The sequence below is a fragment of the Vanrija albida genome (assembly GCF_041260175.1).
Source record: "Vanrija albida strain AlHP1 chromosome Unknown contig_7, whole genome shotgun sequence".
NCBI lineage: Eukaryota > Fungi > Basidiomycota > Tremellomycetes > Trichosporonales > Trichosporonaceae > Vanrija > Vanrija albida.
The window spans coordinates 261,651-286,936 of NW_027191426.1; the positions used below are offsets into that span (position 1 = coordinate 261,651).

Here is a 25,286-nt window from a genome sequence, read left to right on the forward strand (position 1 = left end):
CACCGGCAGAGACTGTCATTCACCACCAGGATTCGCACCTGCACTGCGTCGCTTCTCAGGCCACAGCGACTCGATGAACCGTGCTGGTGGGCCAGGAAACCGCCTTTTGTCTGGCAACGGAAGCCTGAGCGGGGGAAGGGTACGGTGAATAGGCTGTAGTGGGATGTTGACCTGGGGGTGGCCCAGTGCCGGCAGCGTGAGCGGGTGGTGTGGCGATGAGGGATGGCGCAAGACAGGAGGGCCCGGCGAGCTGGGAGAATGGGGCGCGCGGTACGATGCCTCGTGGTACCCATAGGCGTAGTGGCGTCGACGGTCTGCGGGCTCGGGGCTTGCGTCCCGTCGCGGGTGGAAGCTGTCGGTGGGAGACCTGGACGGTGCGTTGGTGTGCTCTGCCCGCCGCCAGGGGTCGCTCCTCCACTCGACACGGCGTGCTGGTGGGGCTTCGTAGCCTGAATAGTCGCGGCGGGCGAGCGGGGTCGGCGCGGAAGGGGTGATGGGGTATGATACCCGGGCACTGTGCCCCAGTCGGAGGTTGGGCAGGGGCGGCCGAGCGCGTGGGGGAGAGTACCCTGCGGAATGGCGATGATCCGAAGTACCGCCAGCTTCCCCCCTGCGACCCTGAGAGCTTCCGAACAACGTCCCTCCCCGCTCGAGCTCGTCGTCAAACGCCGACACGCACGCCGGCCGCACCGGCTTGGGCGCGACAAGCGGGGACGTGCTGGGCGAGCGCACGCCGTTGTCAGGCGGGGTCGTGACCTCGGTGTACGCAGTGCTCAGCGTCGACGGGGACGGGGTGACGCTCCTCGACGCGTGCCGGCTTGGCGTGCCCCTAAATCCAGTGGGGGGAAGCATGCCGGGTGGCGGAATGGTCGCGACGATCATCGCGCGCGCCACGCGCGCCTCCTCGGTCGCGCTGCGCGGGGGCAGATCGCGCGGCGGGCCACCTGAGCGGGTGAAGCTGCACGCCGTGTTGCCGCACGAGAAGCAGCGCGAGTGGTTCGTGTGCTGCACGCTCTCGCGGTCCAGCACGAAGCAGGGGATCTTGGCGCGCTCGCACGTCGCACACCCGCGGCCGGGCGGCACCATGCGGAGTGTGCTATTACCGATGAACGAGAGCTGGTGTCAGCTTCTGGCTTGGGGTACGACGCACATATCTCGCGTTCTTGGAGCGCTGACGCTGGGGAAAGCGCATGACGATGGCGAGGTCGGCGGGGTCGAGGCCGGGATAGTCCTTCCTCCCTGCTGCGTTGGCTCGTGTCGGGTCCGGCGGGTGCGGCGATTTCGAGCGCGTCGACGTGCGCCGCCGCCTTGCGGGCGAGGCGGTGCGAGATTCGGGGGTGAGGAAGTCGCGCGAGAACGAGCGGCGCACGTCTCGCATCGGCGTGGAGGCGGCGCGGGTGCGGTCTGCGTCGGGGCGGTGCGTGCTGGGCGGCGCGACGAGCATTGCTGGCCGCTTCGCTTGGGCGACGGGGGTCACCTCTGTGTCCGCCGGTGCTTCAGACGGTCCCCGCCCCGGGTGGAGGTGGAGCAAAGCCTCGGCGGCGAGCACGTCGTGGGCTGGCGGGTCGCTCGTGTTGTGCTGCGAGAGTCGGGCCATGGCCGGGTGCGAGTGGGCTGGCGAAGTGTCGCTTGTCGAGGGCGTCGGGGAGCAGGTGACGTGGGTTTAAGTAACAGCGCCGCCAAACGAACGGGGCCTGGGACTACCGTGGCGCTGGTTCGGCGGCCGTCACGGCACGGAGGGGCCAGGTGCAGGGGGAGGGGTAGGTGCAGGGGGTGAGGTGGGGGGAGAGAGGAGGGGTGAAGCTGGAGAGAGACGTGCAGGGGCAGAGAGAGGCAACCCATGTCTGGTGTTGTAGCGGCGACCCGGACAATGCAGCGGTCGACAAAAGTCGACGACAACAATGGGCGGCTGAAACAGCAGGAACAAGGTTGTGTGGCGCTTCCTCAGGTGCCACAAAGCCACATTCCGCCACGTTCGCCGCCGGCGCCCGGCACGTCGCTCGGCACGGCGGCGTGCCGGCACCGACCAAGTCTGTGCATTGCGCTTTTGTTGTCAGCACTTCGGAGCTTCCTGCCAGCCATGCAAGTGTGATACACTGCCGAAACGGGCTCCTTCTGATTTACTGGATTTAGCAGCACCACTCACTGCACTCTCGGCGAGGGTGCCCAACCACCACCATTCACCGTTTGAGCCTCCGCCAATCCGCAAGCGCGAGGCTGCGATATGCTGAAACGCACCTGGGTGGAGAGCGCGTGAGCACACCTGGGTGGAGCGTACATGGCGTGCTTCGATCCCCAGGACTTGACCGGATCTCGAGTGAAACGGCCCTCGTGCTCCTCGATGCGGTGGACAAATGACGGCTGCGAGCGAGTAGGTATGAGCGGCGACCCGTTTGAGCACCATTCTGAGATCGGCCGGCGGTATCAGGTTAGAGAGTAGGATGTTCCCTGGAAGGTCAGCTGAATCCGCCCGGCAGCATGCTGCCAGGCAACCACATCCTCCGTGGCTGCCCACTCTCATTCTCGTTGGTGGACTGCTGACCAGGTGTCAGACTCTCGCCATTATCCACGCCGGAGTTCAACGACAGCCCATTTCCACCCCAGTCCGCCTCTTCCCCCCCTTAAAGGTTTGGGATCGGCGGTATGAGTGGCGTCCGGGAACCGACCACGAGGCGGACGGCGCCACGCCACATACTTCTCGGAGTATTGCACAGACCTGTTTGAGCCCTTGGCGCGGTAGGTCACTCACTGATGTTGCTGCGCCTTTTGTGGGTGGGGTACATCAAAGGTAGACCACTGTGCAGTGCGTTGAGGTGGTATGGTGAGGAGGGGGTAGCTGTGGTATCGGGACGAGGAGACATTGTGCTGGACGAGTGAGACAGCACGGCCATCACCTCCTGCCTGTACGAAGACCCATTGTCTCCATGTGTGACGACGGCTGCCATTGTCCCAGTCAAATGGGAGTGCACCACCTTGTGTATCCCGCATGCTCTATTGTTGGAAGGACGCGCCGCTGCGGCTCGGTCACGAGGTCACTTCATATATGAGGGGCGCGGAAGTGACCAATCTCCTCATGTTTGTCATCTCACCGCAGCTACACCACATCTACCTCACCGCCATGACAATCCGGGTCAAGAATGAATTCGGGGAGGTCATTCCGCCCAACAAGATGCGCATGAGGCTCACCCACATCGTCCTCCCCTTCAAGCAGGTGTACGGACGGTCCAACATGCGCCGGACGGGGTACCGCCCCACGAAGGGCTACGCCCTCGAGCGCGGGTACTACGGGCGAGCAAACGTGTGGTACAGTGGCGGCCGCGACCTTGCCAGGAGCGTCGCCGCGAGGAATGCGTGGGCGAGGTGATTGGATGCCAGGTGAGCCGCGGTGAGTGTCCAGCGGCTGACTGGCGACAGAGCACTCGTCCCGACCTCCCCCCTCTTTCGTAGTCAACCAGACGTGTGACAGTGTCGCCGGGCGCGGTGCCGGCTGGTCTACAGTATTCATTGGTCATGAATCGCTTGTGGCGCAGGTCCGGCCCAAACACTGTGGACAGCTTGTGTCTGCAGGTCATCCGATCCCCAGCCGCCGCCCCACTCCTCCGTGTGAGAGGCCCAGTTGCGAGCAAGCTACACACCGCGTGCATCGGTGACGCGGCGAGGACACTGGCATCATGTCATTCGTGTGGCCAGCATCCCCGGAGAAGGGGGTCGCACTCACACAGCCCGTCCCCCGGTGACCAGGAGATCCAGCACCGCGACTACCAGTGCTGGAACGCCCTCGAGCTCAACGAGGAGGTCGAGGCTGCGCCGTTCCCGGGCAGTGACGCGGACGTGGAGGGGCTATGACAGGAAAAGAGGATCAGGTTCCTGCTCGTGACGGCCCATGTTCCGGTCGGCATGAGCACGGCGCCCTGTGGTGACACGGCGACCCAGTCCGGGACCTCGGACTAGTCGACCACCCACCGGGCGCGGCCTTTCAGTGGCGAGTTTTCCCCGCTATCGGTCATGCATCGAATGTAGGAGATGGTGGAACCAGTGTCGGAGATGATGCACCGAGTGTGGGAGAGGTTAGGTGTTGTAACATGTTGTGTTCGCCGCCAGCTGCGGGATTTTGTTGCAGCGGGGGCATGGATGGCATGCAGATGCAGACCGTCTGATGATGACTGATGGTGCGGAACAGTTATGAGGGTGCGAGCGAGCCGTATCCAACGCGCTTCACTAGCGCGGGGCGGGTGGCTCAGTCGGCAGTTAAAAGCTACGACTGTTTCACCAGGTCCGGGGTCACGACAAGGACGGCGGTTCGAGCCCGACTGTGACCTGACATCCAAGCGGGGATAAAAGTGAAGGTGAATTATTTATTTTGGTGCTTTTGGATGCCAATGATCCCAGTGGACGCCGTGCTGAGGTCCAAACATCCCCGGCCATCATTCTTGAACCTGATCCCCACTCTTCCATCCTCTCCTCCGTCCACTCTCCTATCCCTCCCACTACTGTCCCCCACCACTCCCCTCACCCGCAGCACCATGCCTTGTCTCCCCGTCATCGTCGCCGTGGCACAGAGTATCGTCCATGACTACATCATGGGCCGGTCGAACGCAAACGCCATGACCATCATGATCGTGAACGTCCCCCGCTGGCACGACTGACTCCAGGCTCTGAGCGTTGTCGAGGCGCATGTGGGAGTTGCACGCTACGCGCCCATTCGCCAGATGGTCACGGGCTTGCTCGTTACCAACCCCCCGGAGCCGTCCGTCGACTTCGACAGTACCAGGGATGAGCCGTATCAGCACCCCAGCTATCCTTGCTGTCACTTCTGCACCGTCGGTAGTTGGGACAACATCTAGGGGAACGACCTGGAGGGTGGTGATGAGGGCAGGCCCTTTGGAAATACCAAGCCCGCGGCTCGTGCCACCGGGCCCGCTGTCGCTGGCAGCTAGATGATCTCGTCCCAGCTTGCTATGTATGTACGCCCGGCGTGTTGTTGTAAAAGTGATGCAGTTGGTATCTCCTGGAGACGATAGACGCGTCGGCAGCATGTTGACTGACGACCGACTGCGTCGCACCCACGGTGCGAGGTTGCTCCCAAACTGCACCTCTCGCCACCCATAAATTCCCCCAACTCTGCATTTCTCTGTTTCTCCATCCACTCGATTCTTCCTTCTCACACAACTCAACCAGTGACACCCACCATGCCTTGCCAGCCCCCCGCAGTGTTCATCGCGCGCCGCGCGGTTCTCCACTATCTTCTTGGTCACTCCAACAGGACCGCAAAGGCTATCACCACCGTGAGTCAACTGAGCGGGCACCACTGACTGCAGGCTCTGAACGTGCTGCAGGCGCATGTCGGAGCGGAGCCGCACATCTTCACTCGCCAGACGATCGTGGACATGACGGAGAGGAACCGAGCCGCAACATCGGCGCAGGTTGAGGCCTGTGTTGACGAGGAGCTCAAGCATCCCCTCGGCGCTTGCTGCCCGGGCTGCGATATCTACCCCCACGACGCCGACTACGACATCTGTTCGTGCATCGATGAGAGCGACATGGAGGGCACCGATGAGGCCGAGGCCGACGGGAACCCCGAGCAGATGCCCGCTATCAAGAAGCGTACCAGCACGAAGGCTTATCCTTCAGCTCCGGTGCTCGAGTCGCCATTCAACAAGACGGCGGTCGGGGCCGACGGCGCCAACGCAAACACCCGCGCTGGCAAGAACAAGAAGAAGCGCAAGAGTAAGGGCAAGGGCAAGGTTGGCGATGGTGACAGCTGGCCCACCGTGGTCATCACCGGCAATGTCACCGTCAACGTGAACACCACCGCGCCCACTACTGGTGGGTGGTGATACTACGTCCGTCCGAGCGTGAGCCCGCAGTGTAGTTGACCAGGGGTACCCTCCGCTGTCTGGCTGTCCGCAACAGCTTCCTACGTACACTCGATGCATCGATTGTAGTGTCAGTTCGGTGTGCAAATGGCTTGTACTCGCCATGTGCTTCGGCAAGCGCGGTGTAGTTGATGCTTCGGCGCCATGTTGACTGACCACGGCGGGGTGCGCCGCCACTCGCCCCCGCCACCCGCCACGTTTGTTCGCTCCGATCAACCCGCCGCCGCCCGTCACCTCGTTTTCCGTCTTCCTTCATCCCACCAACTCTCACCGTCGTCTCCACTCTCCCTCTCACCACCATGCCCCCAACTTCCCCGCACGTCCCCGTCACCGACACGCTGCGAGCGCTCGCCGTCGACCTCCTGCGCACCGACTCGGGCAAGCAAATGATGGCTATCGTCCACGTGAGCTCGCCCAGATGACACCGCTGACGCCAGGATCTGGACACCGCCGAGGAGAAGGAGCGCGCTATGGCATTCGTCACCGACACCATTGTGGCCGAGATGTAGGCCTACCCCCTCTCGATGGCTGCCCGAGACGCCGACACGAACCCCCTCCCTCCCGTCATCGTTGTTCCGGAGCGCGCCCCTGCGGAGAAGGAGACAGGCTCTTCGACGGCCACGCACGAGGGCAACATCGAGCCCAAGCGCAAGGCCCGGCACTGGTCAACGCATTCACCGACCCCCTCCGGCACCAACAGCTGGGGCGACGGGCTAGACAACCCCAGTGGTCGGATGCAGACCGAGCCGCGGGGCAAGCTCGGTGTTGGAGGGAGCAGTAGCCCTGCTCCGATGTACGGCATGTCGCCGACCGCAGGCTACGAGGGTTTCATGGGCGAGATGGATGACGACGCGCACGATGAATTCGACTACGACCAGTGGTCCTCGGATTTTGCCCCGGCCGACGGCGCACTGTTCGAGTACGACTCGGACGACAAGTACACCTACGGACACCAGGGTTGGGCGGAGCGCCTCATGGCCGGAGCGGAGATCATGGGTCGCCGTTCCGTCGCCTCGAAGGAGCAGGAGGCGGCGAAAATGGAGGCTGCCACGGTCAAGATGAGCAAGCACCAGAAGAGGAAGATGAAGCGCAAGGAGGCTAACATGGCGTCGGCGTCAGAGGCACCGGCCAACGACGGACTGCCTGGCACGCACGACACCCGCGCGCGCGGCAGGACCGCCGAGCCGTCGACCAGCTCGAGCACTGGCACCCGCAACGACAACCGCAAGCGCATGCGCAAGTGAACGCAGCATGCCCGCGCCTTCGACGATCACCAGCACTGCACGCCAACATTAAGAGCACCACCCTCCCCATTGTTGAATATGAGAGATTGAGCGGTGCATGAATCGAGTTACGGGGTCAAAGCTACTTATAGGCGGCGGCGGCTGGGCGCGCCCGCGGCGCCGGTGTGGCGGCTAGGGACTCGAGCCTTCTTCTTCTTCTTCAACACCCATTGCGAGCAGCACCAGGGCTCTCCAGACCAAACCCCCAGCCAAGTCTACCGCCGAGACGTCTACATAATCACCCGTAGTACGTCGTCTGCCAACCTGAGCGTGATGCATCGATTGTAGTCCCAGCTTGGGTTGCAGTGACTTGTTGACTGTGCGAGTTACCAGGTGCATTGACGCGCCAGGCACATGTTGACTGACGATTGTGCTTGGCGTGTCGTGCTGCACACACGGCGCGACGTGACCCACGGCCAAACACGACGCTCGACGCCTCGTCAACTCTGTTCACTCTTCACTCCTCTCATCACCTCATCCCCTCACTCTTACTACTTTCCAATCAACGCAGCATGCCCTTCTCCGCCCCACCCCTCTCCGACCCCGACGGCGCCGCCGCGCAGCGCATGGTCAATGACTTCCTCAACAATCACAGCCCCAGCTCCGACGTCGCGACCATCAGGCAGGTGAGTCAACCACCTAACGCAACTAACACCAGGCCATGGCCGTGCTCGAGGAGCACATGTTCCCGCCCGCGTTCGACTTCCTCGAGGAGGCGGTCCTGGGCAAGTTCATGCGCCAGATGCTGTCGATGCCCCCCGCTGTCGAGGAGCAAGACCACGTCCCCCACCCCCCGTTTGCTTGCTGTGCCGATTGCGGCCTCTACCCCCAGGACACGGCCAGCCTCGAGGCGATCAACGGGGATGGTGACGACGAGGTTGAGTCGGGCGGAGGCCCCGAGGTGGCGGCTTCGGTTGGGGGCGCCGAGCTCGGCGTGCGCTTCGATGACTGGGCCCGCGGGGACGCGAGCGTCTCGGAGGCGGACCATGCGTCGTGCACCGACAAGGGCAAGGCTGACGGCGAGTCGCTTGCCGCCGACCGTCCCACCCAGTCCACGGCGGGAGCTACAGACACGAACCCCGGCGCCACCTCGTCCACCCCTTCTGCCAGTGCCCCCCATGGCAACAATGATCCAGCGCGCATCGAGCGCGCGAAGGTTTATGCCGAAGCCTCCGCCATCGTCTACGAGCAGCTGCACGACCTGTCGCCCGAGGCCGCCTACACCGCCGCCTACGAGGCTGCCATGGACGCGATGGACGACGAGACGGACGTCGAGGAATCCACCGGCTTCGAGTACAACAACGAGTTCGACTACGCCCTGTTCGAGTACGACTCGGACGACAAGTATGTCTACGGGTACGAGGAGTGGATGGACCGCCTGGCCGTCGGCGCGGAGATCAAGGAGCGCGTGTACTGGGAGGAGCAGGCGGCTGCGCCCAAGAAGCGCAAGAACAAGAACAAGAAGAACACCAAGAAGGCCAAGAAGGCGGCCCCGGCGGCCACGATCGAGGCGCCATCTGGTGCGCACACCCTCCATCGCCAGCACCGGCGCTCGTATGAAGACCAACCGCAAGCGCAAGGGCAAGGGCGGTGGAGCCGCGCTTACTCTCAGCGACAACGTTACTGGCCCCACGACCGCTACGGGACCCACGGCCGGCGGTGGCAAGACCGTCAAGCCCACGCCCACGGTCAACAAGAATCCCGCCGTGCCCACCGCCGCCGCCACCTGGGACAGCAACACCGCGGGGCCGTCCAACTACGCGTCCCGCCCCAAGGCGGGGACCCAGCACTAGGGTGATCACGCCCCCTGGGACCGGCAGCATCGTTGGTATCCATGAGGTTAGCGGTGGTGGAGGGTGATGCTGGTCTTCGTACTCGTGATGAATCTGATCGACAGTCGTGTCAGCTCACGTTACAGTGACTTCATGGGCATGTAGGTAACTACCTGACCAGTGTTGACCGCACGCAGGGACGATTGTCATGTCGCGTCGCGCACCAAGCAGGGCGACAACCAAAACAAATCAGTCGCCACCCGGCTGGTCATAAGCAAGCGCGCCTCACCAAATCAGGATGGGATTGTGCTACTGTGATAGCTTAAGCGGTAGCAGCCCAGTATTAGCGTTCGTCGTTCTAGTAACGGCGTGGGTTCGAATCCCTGTCGGATAGTGCACTGTCCGAGGCGCTTGACCATGGCCAGGGTCAAGGCGGAATGAAGCTCGTGCCGGATTGCCGGCGTGGGCGGACCGTTTTGCCACTCAAAACAATTTTGGATGTCCAAAGTGGCACGGCCACAACAACCGCGGTCAACGCGGCCAAATCCGGCCGGCCAAGTCAACCACCCCTCCCACCATGATGAACAGCCGCACCACCGGCCCGGTGGGTGGTCCACACCGGACGTAGCACGCGCGCTGCGCTGTATCGCGACGTCCCCTCCCCCTCTGAACTGGCCATGCTCACCATGCATGCTTTAAGCAGGGTGAGGCTTTGTGCAGATTTGACAGCGGCGTTGACGTCATTGCGCTGCGGCTCAGGGTGAGCGACACCTCTGACTTTAATTCTTCGACCTCGCCATCGCTCTTCCACTCTCTCTCGCGGACCTCGCGACCTCTCGACCTCGCCTCAACAGCGACAGCGACGCGACAAGCACCATGCCCACGCTCCTCGCCACGCCGCATCCCTACCCGCACCGGCTATAGCCCCCCCTCCGCCCGGCTGGCCCGAGCGACGAAGCTCGAAACAGCAAGGTGCAGCCGCGTGCCTCTCGCGTGCGTCGGCGCGCCGGCGCGCGTCGGTCAGCCCTCAGGCCGGGGTGCACCCCCGCGCAAAGGTTCGAGGGTCGTCGGCTTCTCGACAGGGAACACGACCCCGACCCCCGATCCGACGGCGGCAGCACATGCATCTAGACGTGATGCTTTACGCGATCGACCGAGCGCCGCTTGGGCCCGAGGTCGGCCGCGGCGCGTGGACTGGGCCGATAGTCTGCTTGTTGTTGTACTGACTACAAGTGCCGAGCGCCCATCTCTCCGCCACTCGCCACCCAAGATGCTTGCCCCCTCGCCGCCGGCGCTGACCGAGTCGTCGGCCATGCGCTCGACCTACCGCCCGCCGTCGGGCTACCCCGTGGTCCCGGGCCTGCCTCCGACGCCCTTCTACCCCCGATGGGGGGTGCCGACGATGACGACCGCGCGATCGCCAGCTGCGGCACCAGACGCCTGGACGCCGCGCTCGGCTGGGCGGTCAGCCCCCGCCCCCACCTGCCCCGTCGCGAAGCCCATCCCCACACCACCTCCCACGGGCAGCGCCGTTCCACTCCCTCCCCCGCCCCTCACGCAGACCATCGACCCAGCAGCTGAGACCCCACACCCCGCGATCAGCTCCACCCCCGCCGACACGCCGCGACGGCGCCCAAGCCACCGCCGCCGCTCGTCGGCCTCAAGCCTTCCCCCCTTGCCCACCTCCACCCCGCTCTTCGTACACGCCAACGGCAGCCCGATGCGCCTGCACGTCGACGCCAGCCTACCGCGCAAGATCGGCCGCGCGATCGAGGTGAGCTTCCCACCTCTTCACAGGCCGAGCTCACACCCAGCGGTACGGCGGCGCCGTCGTGCCCCGCGAAGACGCCCTCGTGCACGTCGTGCCCCACCCGCCCGGCTCGCAGGCCGCCGACATCGACCCCGACGCCCTCGTAGTCTCAGTCCGGTGGGTGTACGGCGTCGTCAAGAAGCGCGCCATGGTCGACTTGAGGGGCTTTGCGGTCGAGTACGTGCCCGACTGGGCGGTGTGGGCCGGGCACGAGGCGTGCACGGCCGAGGTGGGGGCGTAGGGGACATGGACTGCATGGCTAGCAGGGCACCGCTACGCTGTAACTCAACATGACTGTCCGTCCCATCATGCACGTCTTGAACAGCACCTCAGGCATACCTCATCAAGTCCCTCACGCTCGCGGTCATCGTGTCGTAGTCGCCAGGCGGGGCGCGTTTCTTGACGAGGCCCAGGACGGTCTCGACACTGTTGCCAATAATGTCCACATGGGCATCGACGACGAGGTCGAGGGCACGCCTAAACTCGGCAGTGAGGAAGGCGACGCGCTCGCCGAACGCGGCGACCCCGTGATCGGTCACCGCCATCGTGTTGAACGCATTCTCCAACTGCCCGAGGTACTTGCGCACGCGGCCGCACAGTGCCTTCCAACAATGGTCGGGCTGGCACCTCGCCGCGCGCCTGTACTTGTTCAGCTCGGTCGCCCCTGGCCCAACAGTGCGCGCAGCGAACGCCTCGATCGCGGCAGACGTGAGGCGGACCGTATCATCGAACCATACCCAGCGCTGGAAGAGCGCCTGGAACGCGGGCCCGATACGGGAGCGAACGAGCGCCGTGTAGCCGTTGTCTCCGTGGCTGGCGAGCCGTGCGACGAGGCGGGTCAGGCGCTCGTCGAGGAGGTTGCTCGCCGCGTTGGTGTGGTGCGTGTCGTTGTCAAGGGGCGAGGCGGGAATGGTGGGCAGCTGGTAGTTGGCGGTGAGCGCCACTCCGCTGGGGGCAGTGCGAGACGGGGGGATGCCCTCGGCGTCGCGGGGCTGCGTCTCGGCGGTGCGGCGGCGGGCACTCTTGGAGAGGCGGGCGCGCTTCGCCGGGCGGTTGGGCGGGGCGTGGTCGTCGTCGCGGTCCATGCTATCGTCGGCTGGGTGGTAGTCAGCAGCGTTGTCGGCGTACGCGTACCGGTGTTGAGCGGGTGCTGGGTGGTGCTCGATTGGCGACTGCTGCGAGAGGTGCGATTCGTCGAGTCGAGGGAAGACAGAGTGAGTGAATGAACAAACACAACATGCTGCGCGATTCGCACGCAACTTGACGTGCCATCAGCGAACCCACTTCCCAGGAACAACACGCGCGCCAGTTGACCCGCTGCATAACCCGATCCTGGCGCTCTCGCTCCTTCTGGGCGCCCTACGCATCTCCAGCGGGAAGCCACTTCAAACACCTGGCAACCGTGTCAACGACACCATCACCCGATCGATTTCTCGAGCTGGTGACTGAACGCCTCGGTCGTCGTGCGGAGATTGCGCAGCTGACCGACGAGCGTGCGGTCGATGTCCTCGACGAAACGTTCGTGGGTAGTGGTGAGGCGTGCCTCCAGCTCGGCGACACCCTCCTGCGCCTCGATGGTGCGCACAAACTCGTGCTCCACGTCGAGGAGGTACGTCCGCATTGCCCTACACAAGCGCACACAGCACCCCTCGGCCCAGCGGCGGGTGTTGTGCGCATACCGGCGCAGCTTGTCCGCCGCCACCGCGGGAGGAGGCGACGTCTCAGCCACGTACGCTCGCACAGCCACCTCACTCGCCCCGAACGCCGAGTCGAACTCGCGCGCGCGAGCCATCAAAGCGCCGAGCGCGGCGCTCGCTGCCGCGCGCACGAGCGAGGTGTACCCGTCCTCGCCGTGCTCTGCCGCCGCGACCTCCAGGCGCAGTTGTGCGCGGGTGAGCCGTTTCGGAACGCGCACCGCGACCGCGTCGGGCGGGGTGAAGCCGGCGCAGCGGACGCCGCAGGGCACGCCGGTGATGCTCGGGATGGTGCACTCGTGCGCTGGCGGCCCGTCGTCCAGCCCGAGGTGCTTGCTCCGCTCGGCGCGGGAGGTCGTGTAGGCCTGGGGGTGTGAGCTGGTTCGGGATGTGGGCATACCTTTGCATAGGGCAAGGCCGAGCTGAGAGTCTTGCGGAGGCGGGTGCGTGTGCGTGTCGCCGGGCCGCCGCCCGCCTCGCCTTCGCCGTCGTGGTCCATGGCTGGTGCCGCGTTGTCGGGGCCCTGGTTGTTACAGTAGCGGGTCCTTCGGCGCATGCACACCTCTTGGTCTTGCTGCAGAGTCTGCTGGGTCGCGACAGGCGCTTCCATTGTCGCCGCCTTGCCTGCTGTGGGGCGGGTACAAGCGGTCGGGTGTGGGAGGAAAGAATGAGAGTGAAGGTGCAAACGCAACATTTCTCGCCCTGGCGTCCATATGCACTTTGTTGGCGAGAACGATTCTGACCTGCTGCCAGAAAAAACAAAATAAATAATTCACCTTCACTTTTATCCCCTCTTGGATGTCAGGTCACAGTCGGGCTCGAACCGCCGTCCTATTTGTGACCCCGGACCTGGTGAAACAGTCGTAGCTTTCAACTACCGACTGAGCCACCCGCCCCGCGCTAGAGAAGCGCGTTGGGATACGCCTCTCCGTCCTCCCTTTTGTACCACGCCTGTCCGCCATACACACAACATGAACTGCAATGACCGGTCCACAAGTCTACGGAATGCAACTCGGCGCGCTACATGTACAAGCAACAGTGTCCATCCCACAACTACCTCGGGGCGACGACGCCTCATGCGTATATCACCAGGTCCTACACGGTCGTGTCAGCCGTGATATCGCCCTCGGGCAGCCGCTCGGGTTCGGGCGCTCCCAAGGCCAATCGGTCACATCTCTCCAGTGGGCGCTGGAAGGCCTCGGAACTGATGCGGATGTTGGACATCTGCACCACGAGCGCGCGGCCGAGGTCCTCGGTGAACTTGTCGGCATGGGTGCCGAGGCGCGCCTCGAGCTCCGCGGCGCCCTCCCGCTTGCTGAGCGCTGTCGAGAAGGCGTTGCCCAGGACGTTGAGATATGTGCGCATCTTGCCGGACAGGGAGCGACAGCACGTATCCGGCCAGTTCCTCGTGTTGCGCAAGTACCTGCTGGGGTACATGTGCCCAGAGGCATCACACAACTGGGGTGACCTGAGAGATGCATACAGTACACCCGACGAGGATCAAGGTCTATCTACTTGCCCCGAGCAACGGGCTGCCATGCCGGGATCGTCAAGCGCGGCACGCCCCGGCCGAGTGTACCATCGCCGGGGGACGGGATGAACTCCTTGAGGGCGCGGCCGAACTCTCGGAGGACGGTGCGCAGACTGCTCACCTGGCCGTCGCCCGCGTCGTCGATGGTGCGCTTGAAGTCCGCAGTCGTGGCGGCCAAGCGCGCCTCAAACTCCGCCACGCCCTCCTGGCAATTAATCGCAGTCGAGAACGCATTCCCCAGGGCGGCAAGGTGCTTGGCCATCTCGGACGACAAGGAGAGATAACACTTGTCGGTCCAGCGCCTCGCGTTGTGCGAGTACTGGAGATACGCGGTGGCCGTGATGCCAACCGGGGCCGACATCTGTGCGGCAAAGGCTTCGGCAGCTGCCGCGCCGAAGCGACCAGTACTCTCGATTCGGTCGGAACAGACGACGAGGGTTTCAAAGCCGGCAGACACCGCGGCGCGCACGAGCGCAGTGTACTCGTCTTCGCCGTGGTCAATGAGCGCGCGCTCCAAGTGGTCGCGCTGCTTCTCGACTGATCCCGGGGCCCCTGGCTCGCTCCTGTCGTCGTATTGGCCGCACGTCGTGGGAGAAGGCGCGCCAGTGCTCTTGGAAACCTCGCACTCTTGCGAACTGCTGGCCGCGTGGAAGAGGAGAGGCTCCTCGCTGACCGCGCGCGAGGCCGTGTCGGTCGGGGCTGGCTCGGCGGCACGAGGGGTGGCTGGCGAGGACTGAGCCCTCGCGTAGGGATGGGACTTGGTACGAGCGAGTGCCTTCTTCGCGCGACGGCGCGCGCTCTTCGACAGATGCCGCGACTGCGCGGGGTCGTCGTCGCGGTCCATGGCTGGTGTAGAGCTGCTGGGTGGTTGGTCGTCAGCGGCTGGGTGTTGGATGATGAGAGGTTGAGCGGTGCTCGAGTCGAGTTACGGACTCGGTGTTTATAGGCGGCGGCGTGGGGCGACCGCGGCGGCGGCGTGGCTTCTTCAACACTGCGCACCTCCACACACATACCTCTTGTTCGTCGGCGTGCTGGGCAGCGAGAATCTCTCCCATCGCTGGGGGGTTTTGTGTGAACGCCTGCGGCGCGAGTTTGAAGTGTGTGCGAGCTGACAGAGAGCGCAAACACAAGTTCAACCTCCACTTTTGCTCGCCCACTTGCACCATCGTTGGATTACGACATGAACTGCATGGATGGCTACAATGACACGCGCCGCGACATCGGGGTACATGAACTACTCTGTAACCGCAAGCACAGTGCTTGCTCTACTCCTGCGCTTCAAGAGCCGTCATGCGCAGAGCACCAAATCCGGCAATCATGTCCGGCACAGTGGTGTCAACAGTCGTATTGCCGGCGGGCTGTTCGAACTTCTTGAGGTGGGCCTCGAGGCCCTCGACACTGGTGCGGAGATCGCCCAGCCTCTTGTTGAGCGTGGAGTCGATGGCCTTGGTGAACTTGTTGGTCGCTGCCGCCAGGCGCACCTGGCGCTCCTTGAACTTGACTGTGCCCGACAAGTCGCCTCCTAGATCCTTGAGATACTTGCGCAATAAGCGACGCAGGGAACCATAGCAGATGTCGGACCAAAGGTTTGTGGCGCGCAGGTACTTGTGCAGCTGGGACGAAATGACCTTCGGGGGGGCGGGCGAGTTGACGGCAAGGACTTCCGCCGCCGCGGCACAGCTGCGGAACTTGCCGTCGAACTGGCGCGAGCGGTCGGTGATAGCATCGACAGCAGAAGACATGTGGGTGCGGACGAGCTCAATGTAGTCGTCATCGCCGCCAGGGGAGGTGAACTCGTCCTCGAGATGGTGCAGGCGGTCGTGTGCGCAGCTGGTCAGGCGAACCTCGAGAGGTAACTTGGCGACTGCTCCAGAGCAGAGCTTAGGACAAGGAATGCCGGTGATCTTGAAAATTCTGCAGTTACGATTGCCCGAGGGTTTCGTGTTGTGGCCGGGCTGGGTGTTGCGGGCGGGCTTGGTGTTGGGGGCGGATTTGGTGGTAGGGGCGGGGCCTTGAATGCGGAGCTCTGGGTCCGCGGGGTGCGCCACTGCGCCGGGCGTGGGCTTGGGTTTGGCGTACGGAAGCGCGGCGATGCGGACCTTCTTGGTGGGGCGGGCACGCTTGGTCTTCTTCTGCACGTCGGAGGGCGCGTACGCGTCGTCGAGTTCCATGGCGTCGGCGGCGGGAGGCGCGCGAGCGGCCGGCCTGCGATCAGCGGCGGGCTGGGGATCAGCAGCGGCCCAGCGGCGCATGCATACCTCTTGCGGGGCGCTGTCCTGGTCGGCGAGAGTGTCGTACGGGGGCAAGAGGAGACGCATTGACGTGACCATGGTGTGGGGAGAGTGGAATGGTGAGTGTTGAGAGTTGAGAGAAGAGAGAATGAGGGTGACGGTGTAAAGTCAACTTTGGCGTCGCCCCAGTTTCGACTGTGTTGTGGCATACTTCCATCATTCGGTGGCTGGCACAAACCGCACTGGCGCCAGCCAAAGCCTGCTCCCACAGACGTGGTGCAGGAGTGTGCATGGAATCAACACAGCCTGCTGTTCTATGCAGAGTACTCGGAGCAGCTGGACGCCATGCATCGCAAATCAAGCCGCGGTACTCGCCTTGTCTGCTCGGGATGCCATCAATCGTGTTGACAACAACAGCGCCGAGATGCGACACCCCTACACAGAGCACATAGCAGCATTGTTTCCGGGCGAGCCACTTATCCACAGTCACGGTGTTGATGCGCATCTCGACTGGGGAGCATACGCCGGAGAAGGGCCAATGTGGCATGTGGCACGATGATGGTGGAAAGGGCCGACGTCTTCCTACGCAACTCTGATGGGTTCTCCTGTAGTCCGATTGTTGCTGGCTAGTTCCCTAGCATCAAAGTCATCTCACCGATGCCGCAGACCAGCTTCCAATGATGATGTCCTGGCTCGTAGCCATCTATAAGCGGGCGACATCGGCCCCACCCCATCCAGACTTTCACAACCAACATTCACCCCCAGCCACACCCCCAGCCAACATGCAGTGGGTGCGCGCAGACCAGATCCCTCAAGCCTTCAACGACGACTCGGGGAGCGATGCCGACTACGAGTCGGGCCCCGAAGCTGGCCCCAGCAGCCTCCGCTTAGTCCGGCCCGACGAGGTAAGTGGGACGACAGGCCACGCTGACAAGCCAGGAGGACCTCGCCCCCAGGCAGGTCTGCCCCACCTGCGGTGCCTCCACCTTTGGCCAGTGCCAGGACTGCAACGGCAGGACCACTCCGCCTGCGATTACCGAGGCCGCCGCCGCCGCCACGGCACAGGAGCTCGTCGCGGCCGAGGAGGAGCAGCGCAAGAAGAACGAGCGGGAGCCCAAGGCCGAGGAGAGAGGGCAGCGTCGAGCCACGGAACGGGCGGAGCGGGAGAGGAAGGTCGCGGAGCAGGAGGCGAAGAGGAAGAAGGAGAAGGAGGAGCAGGAGAAGCTCAGGCGAGAGGAGCTGAGGAAGAAGCAGAAGGAGAAGGAGGAGCAGAGGCGGAAGGAGAAGGAGGAGAAAGAGAAGAAGAAGCAGGAGGAGCTCGAGGAGAGGCGCAAGAAGGCGAGGGAGGAGATGGAGAAGAAGGAGCTCGAGGCGAAGAGGCTGCGGGGGCTGCAGGTCCAGAAGGCCATGGGCAGTATCTCCCGGCTCGCCCCCGGAGAGTTGATCTGGGACCTCCCCGCCGACTTTGGGAAGGACGAGTCCGAGCCCAGCTCCAGCACCGCGGTCCCCCAAGCAACTCCACTGCCCATACTCAACGACCCCAACAAGTCCTGTGCGTGTGAGGAGTGCGCGGAGAAGAAGCCGCACAGCAGTTACAAGCGCCTCGACGACAGCGACCAGGAGGAGTGAGGGGGGGCTTGAGCGCGACACGAGGGAGTGAGACGGGGTGTGGTTCAGCGTAGGTTCAGTATTGTGAGATGTGAATGCAGAGATGTGTAGTGATCCTCGCCCGTCTCGCGGGCGCACTTCCCAGCGAGAGCAGCGTGGCCAGTCGACAAGGCATCCGCCCTTCCAGCGTGCGACACGCGTCTCACTCTTGACTCCTCTTTCTCCACCATCGACCTCGACAAGATGCCCCGCCGCCCACGGCCCCCTCCCAAACCCAAGTATCCTCTACCCCCCGAAGCCCGCGTCCAGGCGGTACACCAATCTTCTCCCGGGACAGACCTCTACACCTTCCCCCTCACTGTGCGGGCCGACGAGCCGATCCACGAGGTATATCACCGGTGCGACTGCGCGCTGACAACGAGCTCGCGAAATGGTTCGAGCCTGAAGCCGAGTTCTACGGCTACGTCGCGCAGGTGACCATGTACGGCATGCCCCCGATCGGGGAGTGCACCGCCGCCTGTGGTGCCGGGCAGCCGCACCTCTACGCTGGGATGGCGTACCACGCTGCGGCGGCCGAGCGCGCCGCCGCCGAGCTCCTGGCCGCCGAGGGGGGCGAGAAGGGGAAGAAGCGACGCCGGGTGCGGACCAAGAACAAGCGCAAGAGTGGCGACGGTGGAGGAGGTGAGGGCGGCGACGGCGGCGACGGCGGAAGGACGAGCCCAACGATTCTCGACTCTGATCATGCCGCCGCACTCGATGCCCGGCCAGCCAATCACAGCAACAACAACGGCAACGCCAACACCGACGCCGAAGATGACACCGCAGTCGCCGTGACGAGCAAAACGACGCCGCCCACCGCCCCCCTCCTCAGGACGTGCTTCTGTGCGACGTGTCTCAACCCACCGACACGCCTCGCTCGCCTCGACGACACTGATCAGGAGGACAACTGAGGCGCCGGCGCCGTAGTGTCGGCTTGAGGGAGTGAGTAGTGAGGCCTGGTCTTGTACGCGTCGTGTTGGATGAGTATGCAGAGAGTGGGTCGTCATCTCCACGCGGCTCGCTAGCGGGCGCAGCTCAAAGTGGGATCAGCGGGTCCAGTCAACCGCACACATCTCATCTTCCTCTTGCACTCTTCTCCATTCCCCCATCCACAAGTCTCGACACAATGCCCCGCCCCAAGCCCGACGAGCACGAGTTCCCCCTCCCCAACGCCGCCGCGATTCAAGCGGTCCACCTCACCTCCTCAGAGCAAGACTACTACACCTTCCCCCTCGCTATCCACCCCGACCGAACGGTCGAAGAGGTGTGTGGTCCCTCTCCTCCTAGCTGACATGAAGCTCGGCCATTGGTTCGATGCGACTGCCCCGATCCTCATCCAAATCACGCACTGCATGGCGCATGGCCTGCGTCCGGCCGAGGTGTGCACCGACTCGTGCGATGCCGACCGCGCGCGCTACCTGTACTGCGGGATCGCGTACCACACAGCCGCGGCGGAGCGCAAGGGCGCCGAGCTTGTCGAGCTGGTCAACGCCGAGGGAGCGAAGAAGGGCAAGAAGCGCAACCGGCCGAACAAGAAGAAGCGCAAGAGCGATGACCACGATGGCGGTGACGGCAGTGTTGATGCCACGTCGACGGACGCGGCCATGCTCGACGCCGATGGCACGGCCGCTGTTAGCGAGGCGATGACGACAAGCGACGGCGACAACGACAACACCACCGGAGATTTGAGCAGTATTACCCCGCGCACCACCACCATCGTCGGCAAGACTTGCTTCTGTGCCACCTGCCTCAACCCTCCGACGCGCCTCGCGCGCCTGGACGACAGTGACCTCGAGGACTGGAGGGGAGACGAGGAGTGAGCGGTAGTTGGGCTACTGGACGGCGTGAGGGTGCGGCCTGAGCGGCCGAGGGCGACCAACAAGCGCATGATGCAGCTTAGCGATACATTTTAGAGGCGTCGGAGCAAGGAGAGATTCGGACTCTCGCGCCGCGAGGAAGCACCGTGGGAGGGTGCGTGTCGGGTTTGTGTGGTGTGTGCCGCTCGGGCCCAGGACGAGACGCCGGCGCATGGCGGGTGTTGGCCAGGCGTGTGGGTCGAGTTTCTCGCCCCCGTCGCCCCTCGTCTAGTCTTCATCTAACCTCGCTGGCAACACAGCTCTTCCTTCTCATCACTCTCACATTCTGACAAATCCACCCACCACTATGCAGTCCCGACCCCGACAGCTCCCCCCTCGGACCATGATGTCCTCCCCCTCCTCCAGGTCGCGCTGTGCGCTGCCTCATCGTCGCCAGAAGCGTTCTCCTCCCTCGCCCGCTCCGTGAGTCAACGTTCACTCCAGAGCTCGCTCATCCCTTAGCCTTCTCTCTTCCCCGACCTCGGCGTCGTCTTCGACCCGCAGCTTCGACAGTTCATCCTCGACATCCTCGAGGCGCCAGAGAAAGCCACGGAGCCGACCCCGACGAGGTGGTGCGCCCCGGACTGCTGCATCCTGCTCCACGGCCATCCTGCGCCGCGAAACTACCTCGCCGTCTGGAACTCTGCCCAGGGTCTCTTGACGGCCGCCAAGGCGTTCCACGCAGCCGCCGTCCGGCAGTACGGGGTCGCCAGCTTCCTGCGGGGACCGGTCGTCATCGGGGGGATGTTCGCCGCCGTGGCTGCCCTGGCGGCGGTGCGAGCCGGGTTGAGAGACCGGTTCACAAACCTCATCCGGCTGACCGCTCCCCATCTTCTTGCGCGCGCAAGCGACACCCGGGGGGCTGGCAGCCCGACCGACCAGGAGGCCAGCTCGGATGATGGCGGCCGGGGCGGACGCGTGAAGATTGCCGGAGATGGCGGCGGCATCCAGGAGGATGGGAACGACGTGCCGAACGATGGCGGCACCGTGGAGGCTCGCGACCCCGCCGTTCAGGACAGGAGGGCGAAGAGGGAAAAGGTCCGCCACCGCCTGAAGCACAAGCCTGCGACTGTTGGAGACCCAGACGGAGTCAACGCCATCCTCTGACCGCGCCACCGTCCAGGACGCGACTCCAACCCCGCAAGTACTCCGACACCCATCCGGCGTTGGGACTCGGTACATCAGCCAACGGCAGCGACGAGGGGTAAACACTCCAATTGGTGTGCTGTGCGAGGTGGTCGCCCAACAGACCCCCACGACCCCGGGTACGACGCCGGAGTAGACGAGTGGCCGCCAACGTGGGGTCCCCGCCTTTTGAGTCGAACACCAGCAGTTTTGGACTGGGGGCGAGGACGTGGGCGGCGGCGCACAACTAGCAGAGCAACGCGAGGGGGTGAATACACAGGATGTATACATGCAATCCAGACTGCGGGCGGTGTCGAGGGTTTCGCCAGTGTGTGAGCATGTGTGCGCTTCGATTGAGCAATGGGCACGCGGGCGTTCGTCGGGCAGCCGTCGCCCCCCTCCCCTTTGCGCCACCGCTCTCATTTCTCACTCTCTCAACTCTCTCAACCACCCACTCAACCACCAACACATCATGGTGCTCAGCGCCAGCATTCAGAGCGCACTCTTCGCCTCCCCCATTGGCATTAGCCCCGAGACGTGTCAAATCATGTGGTCTTGGGACCCTAAGCACTTCAGCATCAGCGTAAGTCGCCCTGCGTTCCCGCTGACTCGCAGAAACTGAAGGAGACCCTTGCTGTGTGGTTCACCATCGACGTTCGCGATGTCATCAGTGGGCCGCACATGCTCAACAACGACCACCATGTGCCCCCTACTGGTGTCCCTGCGCTATGCTCGCCAGCGTGTTTGGAGCAGGAGGGCCTGCCCTGGTCGTACCTCTGCGGAACTGCGGAGGCCGATTGGGCTGCAGTCGGGCGACGGCTCGCGGTGTCCCCCGGCGCGGACGAGACAACGACCGGTGACTCCAAGAAGAAGAAGCAGAAGAAGAAGAAGGGCAAGCCAAAGGGCAAGGCTGACGCCGCGCGCGGCAATCCGTCACCCCAGGCCACCGGGGGCCCAGTCGACCCGATCCGGGGTCCATACTTACGGGCAAGGGAGCCGTCCCCCTCGAACCCGACAGCACGCGGAGCGCTCCCCCCCGGCAACATCACTCTCTATGGCGATGGGCTGCTGAATCTCGAAGGGGACCGCCTCCACGATACGTTTCGCCGCGCGCTGCTGTGGAGTAGGGAGCGGATGACGATGGCCCGGACCGACATCGACCCCGAAGAGGAGGACGAACACGTTCTAAGAGTGTTCGGAACCAGTCAGGCGACAGTGCGCACATTTCGCGCTCGTGTGACTCGGGGACTGCCCAGCCCGGTGGTCCCAGCGGTCACCGCGCCCGCTGCCGAGCCGCCCACCGGAGGCGACCTCTCCGACTCGTGGATGGACGACACTGGAGTTCCCGGGCCTGCCACGCCGAAGAAGAAGCAGAAAGGGAAGGGGAAGAGGAAGCAGGTGAAGAAGGTTTTGGAGCACGACGGCTCGGCGCACGCCCACGACGACGCCGAGGCGAGCGTACTTCGCCCCACGCCGTGGTCGACCGTTCCGCCGCCAGCCACCTCGAAGCCGCAGACCTGCTTTTGCGACGCGTGCGAGAACCCGCCGGCACGGTTCAAGCGCATCGACGACACGGACCAGGAGGACTCGGAGTAGGCGGCTCCTTTGAATGGACATTGCGACTGGAGGAGAAATGGGACACTCTAGGTGCGCTGTTGGAAAACGTCCCCCTTCGAATGCGGTAGACTAAATGAATCACGTTGTGTGTGCCAGCTTGGTCGAGGTGTCCGTCGATTGGCCAATGGAGGCGCTGCGGACGCGAGTGCGTTGGGTTCGACCCGCTCGCCCCTGTCACGCCACCGTCGCGCACACTGCCTCACTTCGACCGCCGATCGAGTACTATGTGTTTCCCCTCGCTCAGATCAAACACCCCCGGGCCGCCAGGACGAAGCGCAAGTACGGTGGCTCCAGCAATGGAAACAGCAGTTCATCCTGCCGGGGAGGACAGAGGAGACGACGACGTCACAATCTCCACACTCTCCCGGGAGGTGGCGGTAAGCTCCAGGTTCGAACCATGGCTCCGCTCTAGGGGTATCCCCCTGATCTCAGAGCAGCCAACGGACGGCCTCTGGCCCGCAAATGGCTCAGAGCAGCCTGCCGAGGGTGACCTCTCCGATTCCTGGATGGACCCGGAGGCGACGGAGGAGCCGACCCCTTCTGGCAAGCGAAAGAGGAGGAATGGAAAGAGGAAACTCGTGGAGAAGTCACACCATGACGATAACCTTTCATCGACCGAAGCCGAAGACGAGCTGGAGTTAGCGGGCTCGTTCGGACCGGGCACACCCTCGGCCAGCGCAGCCGGGGGAGAGTGGCCGGTGACACACCCTGCCGTGCCACCAGTCAAGTCACAGACTTGCTTTTGCGCCATCTGTATGGACCCACCGGCGAGGTATGCCCGCCTCGACGACACCGATCTCGAGGACGATTGAGGAGCGGCGGGTCGCAGGTGGAGTACCCCGGGTGGAGCGTGTTCGGGGCTCGGTGTGTTCGTGGTGGTGGCCAGATTGGGGCGGGTGGGAACGGGGAGTGGATCATTCGTGAGGCTACTGGTACGAGATAGTGCTCACCAGAGAATACACTGGGTGTGTTGATTCTGGCCAGGTCACTGGATGAGACCCGATGTTGAATTGAACGGTGGAAGAGAGGTTGAGAGCGACGACGGGGGAAGGGTGGGCGCGCTTGATTTCATTTTCACGCCCTCATCTTCGAGTTTGTTGCCACCCACCTCATTCTCACCAAAACACTTGCCATTCACCCAGCCCACATCTCACTTCACAACACCCCCACCATGGCCTCATGGGCCCCATCCACCCATGACGACCCCACCCAGCCGATGGGCAACGCCAAGCTGATGGTCGACTTCTCCACCCTCGCGACGAGCATCAAGCCCAAGGACCACATCGCGCGCGCGACCGAGGTGGGTTTTGTCTTCCCTCCCCATCTGACGCCAGCTCCATGTCGGACCTACGCCCCTGTTCGGTAGGGAGGGTCGCGATGTCTTCGCGCTCATCGTCGCCAAGTACCTCCAGTACCACGCCAACTGCCCAGAGCCTGATACCTGGGTGCCTGGGTGCCATGACGTTCCGACCATGTACTGCGCCCCAGTGTGTAGCGGCAGCGACTCTGGCACCCCTGCGGACCCAGCATTCCCTACGCCGACAACACCAGCCCCAGGCGATACCAAAAAGCGCAGACGCAACAACCGTGGGAAGAAGAAGAAGAAGCGAGGTGCCAACGCCGCCGCCGCCGTCCCGATTTCGCAGGACGCCCCAGACCCCTGTGCAAGCAAGGAGAAGACTGCAACCCCGGCCAGCGAGACGGTCTCGACCAACAGCAATGCTCACGTAACCACAATCGACGCCAGCTCAGATGGCGCCGAGGAGCCCGAACCCCGTGACAATGGCGACCCGGCACCATCCACAACGCCGACTGCCGCCCATTCCGCCGCCGACACCGTCGCCTCGACCCCCTCTCCTCGGCCGCCGCCGCCCAACACCCCCGGCTGGTTCGATCTCTTCGATACCCTCATCAGTGCAGTGCCCTGTGGGAGGTTGGTGGCCAGATCGCTGTTTGGTAGGTTCACACCCAGTGACGAGCCCCCAGTACCTTCGACCCAACCGACCGGCGCGGAGACGATCTCAATGCAACCGCTTGCTGCCGCGCGGCCGTCCACCAGCAACGAGGTATTTCGCCCGATCTCGCTGTCATCCGACCCGAGAATGTCTTCAGCAACCAAATCTACACCATCCGCCCCTCCTCCGCCAAAAGCTTCAAAACCTTGTTCCAGTTCTGGTCTGTCGACCGGCGAGGCGGATCGTCCCGCAGAAGCGCACACCGATCTTCCCCGCGCCCCCGACGCATCGAGCACCGCTACGCCCGACATCACACCGGATCAAAGCCAAGATGAAATCGTGTATTCTCCCCCCACCGACGAGGACATGACCGAACAGAAAGTCTCTGCCCCCTCCTCGGACGAGAACCCTATTGGGGCCCAAGCCGTGCCCGCGGACGCTACCAACGACTCCTCTCGTCCAGCCAGCGACGGCACCGAGTCGCCCCCAGTTTCCACCCCGCACAGAGTATCCAGCTTCGACAGCCTCGACGAGGTTATCGTCTTCCCGCTCACCATCCGCCCCAAGCCCAAGCCAGAGCAGACTTGCTTCTGCGACACGTGCTGTAACCCGCCGGCGAGGTACGCCCGCTTGGACGATAGCGACCTCGATGATGAGGACGAAGATGCGGAGGACGATGACCCGCGGCCGTGGCAGCGTGTGTGAGGGACGAAGACGTCCATTTTATCCCTGCGGCACGACGCCACCGCATGTGCCAATATGCCCAGGTGAAGGAGAGGGCAGAGTACTGTAGAAATACTTGTCGGTCAATGTAAACCGAGTTTCCTGTGCTGTTGCAGGTCCTCCGCGGCCACAAGTCTTGCTCACCATTGACTACTGCACAACACTT

The 25,286-nt window shown here is 63.8% G+C and overlaps 17 protein-coding genes across 17 annotated transcripts; 11 read left to right on the plus strand and 6 right to left on the minus strand.

The window, feature by feature from the left end:
* Positions 1-15: 15 nt before the first annotated feature.
* On the minus strand, positions 16-1,597 carry Q8F55_008540 (uncharacterized protein; the record flags this gene model as incomplete). Its single annotated transcript, XM_069356935.1, has 3 exons — positions 16-367; positions 680-1,116; positions 1,151-1,597. The coding sequence occupies 3 exons, from the start codon at positions 1,595-1,597 to the stop codon at positions 16-18; spliced, it is 1,236 nt and encodes a 411-aa protein (XP_069204872.1).
* Positions 1,598-3,118: 1,521 nt separating this feature from the next.
* Q8F55_008541 (uncharacterized protein) lies at positions 3,119-3,846 on the plus strand (the record flags this gene model as incomplete). The annotated part of the gene is made up of 2 exons (XM_069356936.1): positions 3,119-3,360; positions 3,723-3,846. The coding sequence occupies 2 exons, from the start codon at positions 3,119-3,121 to the stop codon at positions 3,844-3,846; spliced, it is 366 nt and encodes a 121-aa protein (XP_069204873.1).
* A 1,343-nt stretch (positions 3,847-5,189) lies between these two features.
* Positions 5,190-5,837, plus strand: Q8F55_008542 (uncharacterized protein; the record flags this gene model as incomplete). Its single annotated transcript, XM_069356937.1, has 2 exons — positions 5,190-5,285; positions 5,337-5,837. 2 exons carry the CDS (start codon positions 5,190-5,192, stop codon positions 5,835-5,837), a joined length of 597 nt encoding a protein of 198 aa, XP_069204874.1.
* A 338-nt stretch (positions 5,838-6,175) lies between these two features.
* On the plus strand, positions 6,176-6,385 carry Q8F55_008543 (uncharacterized protein; the record flags this gene model as incomplete). Its single annotated transcript, XM_069356938.1, has 2 exons — positions 6,176-6,280; positions 6,332-6,385. 2 exons carry the CDS (start codon positions 6,176-6,178, stop codon positions 6,383-6,385), a joined length of 159 nt encoding a protein of 52 aa, XP_069204875.1.
* Positions 6,386-6,400: 15 nt separating this feature from the next.
* Positions 6,401-7,120, plus strand: Q8F55_008544 (uncharacterized protein; the record flags this gene model as incomplete). The annotated part of the gene is made up of 1 exon (XM_069356939.1): positions 6,401-7,120. The coding sequence occupies one exon, from the start codon at positions 6,401-6,403 to the stop codon at positions 7,118-7,120; it is 720 nt and encodes a 239-aa protein (XP_069204876.1).
* Positions 7,121-7,671: 551 nt separating this feature from the next.
* Q8F55_008545 (uncharacterized protein) lies at positions 7,672-8,952 on the plus strand (the record flags this gene model as incomplete). The annotated part of the gene is made up of 3 exons (XM_069356940.1): positions 7,672-7,785; positions 7,818-8,713; positions 8,772-8,952. 3 exons carry the CDS (start codon positions 7,672-7,674, stop codon positions 8,950-8,952), a joined length of 1,191 nt encoding a protein of 396 aa, XP_069204877.1.
* A 1,249-nt stretch (positions 8,953-10,201) lies between these two features.
* Q8F55_008546 (uncharacterized protein) lies at positions 10,202-10,982 on the plus strand (the record flags this gene model as incomplete). The annotated part of the gene is made up of 2 exons (XM_069356941.1): positions 10,202-10,705; positions 10,746-10,982. The coding sequence occupies 2 exons, from the start codon at positions 10,202-10,204 to the stop codon at positions 10,980-10,982; spliced, it is 741 nt and encodes a 246-aa protein (XP_069204878.1).
* Positions 10,983-11,070: 88 nt separating this feature from the next.
* On the minus strand, positions 11,071-11,826 carry Q8F55_008547 (uncharacterized protein; the record flags this gene model as incomplete). The annotated part of the gene is made up of 1 exon (XM_069356942.1): positions 11,071-11,826. One exon carries the CDS (start codon positions 11,824-11,826, stop codon positions 11,071-11,073), a length of 756 nt encoding a protein of 251 aa, XP_069204879.1.
* A 332-nt stretch (positions 11,827-12,158) lies between these two features.
* On the minus strand, positions 12,159-13,045 carry Q8F55_008548 (uncharacterized protein; the record flags this gene model as incomplete). Its single annotated transcript, XM_069356943.1, has 2 exons — positions 12,159-12,800; positions 12,836-13,045. 2 exons carry the CDS (start codon positions 13,043-13,045, stop codon positions 12,159-12,161), a joined length of 852 nt encoding a protein of 283 aa, XP_069204880.1.
* Positions 13,046-13,530: 485 nt separating this feature from the next.
* Q8F55_008549 (uncharacterized protein) lies at positions 13,531-13,800 on the minus strand (the record flags this gene model as incomplete). The annotated part of the gene is made up of 1 exon (XM_069356944.1): positions 13,531-13,800. One exon carries the CDS (start codon positions 13,798-13,800, stop codon positions 13,531-13,533), a length of 270 nt encoding a protein of 89 aa, XP_069204881.1.
* Positions 13,801-13,946: 146 nt separating this feature from the next.
* Positions 13,947-14,810, minus strand: Q8F55_008550 (uncharacterized protein; the record flags this gene model as incomplete). Its single annotated transcript, XM_069356945.1, has 1 exon — positions 13,947-14,810. The coding sequence occupies one exon, from the start codon at positions 14,808-14,810 to the stop codon at positions 13,947-13,949; it is 864 nt and encodes a 287-aa protein (XP_069204882.1).
* A 421-nt stretch (positions 14,811-15,231) lies between these two features.
* Positions 15,232-16,296, minus strand: Q8F55_008551 (uncharacterized protein; the record flags this gene model as incomplete). The annotated part of the gene is made up of 1 exon (XM_069356946.1): positions 15,232-16,296. One exon carries the CDS (start codon positions 16,294-16,296, stop codon positions 15,232-15,234), a length of 1,065 nt encoding a protein of 354 aa, XP_069204883.1.
* A 683-nt stretch (positions 16,297-16,979) lies between these two features.
* Q8F55_008552 (uncharacterized protein) lies at positions 16,980-17,826 on the plus strand (the record flags this gene model as incomplete). Its single annotated transcript, XM_069356947.1, has 2 exons — positions 16,980-17,102; positions 17,137-17,826. The coding sequence occupies 2 exons, from the start codon at positions 16,980-16,982 to the stop codon at positions 17,824-17,826; spliced, it is 813 nt and encodes a 270-aa protein (XP_069204884.1).
* Positions 17,827-18,284: 458 nt separating this feature from the next.
* On the plus strand, positions 18,285-18,755 carry Q8F55_008553 (uncharacterized protein; the record flags this gene model as incomplete). The annotated part of the gene is made up of 1 exon (XM_069356948.1): positions 18,285-18,755. The coding sequence occupies one exon, from the start codon at positions 18,285-18,287 to the stop codon at positions 18,753-18,755; it is 471 nt and encodes a 156-aa protein (XP_069204885.1).
* Positions 18,756-18,970: 215 nt separating this feature from the next.
* Positions 18,971-20,807, plus strand: Q8F55_008554 (uncharacterized protein; the record flags this gene model as incomplete). The annotated part of the gene is made up of 5 exons (XM_069356949.1): positions 18,971-19,108; positions 19,143-19,660; positions 19,857-19,894; positions 20,029-20,123; positions 20,163-20,807. The coding sequence occupies 5 exons, from the start codon at positions 18,971-18,973 to the stop codon at positions 20,805-20,807; spliced, it is 1,434 nt and encodes a 477-aa protein (XP_069204886.1).
* Positions 20,808-21,297: 490 nt separating this feature from the next.
* On the plus strand, positions 21,298-22,421 carry Q8F55_008555 (uncharacterized protein; the record flags this gene model as incomplete). The annotated part of the gene is made up of 2 exons (XM_069356950.1): positions 21,298-21,408; positions 21,441-22,421. 2 exons carry the CDS (start codon positions 21,298-21,300, stop codon positions 22,419-22,421), a joined length of 1,092 nt encoding a protein of 363 aa, XP_069204887.1.
* A 1,192-nt stretch (positions 22,422-23,613) lies between these two features.
* Positions 23,614-25,102, plus strand: Q8F55_008556 (uncharacterized protein; the record flags this gene model as incomplete). The annotated part of the gene is made up of 3 exons (XM_069356951.1): positions 23,614-23,742; positions 23,777-24,375; positions 24,415-25,102. The coding sequence occupies 3 exons, from the start codon at positions 23,614-23,616 to the stop codon at positions 25,100-25,102; spliced, it is 1,416 nt and encodes a 471-aa protein (XP_069204888.1).
* Positions 25,103-25,286: the final 184 nt, after the last annotated feature.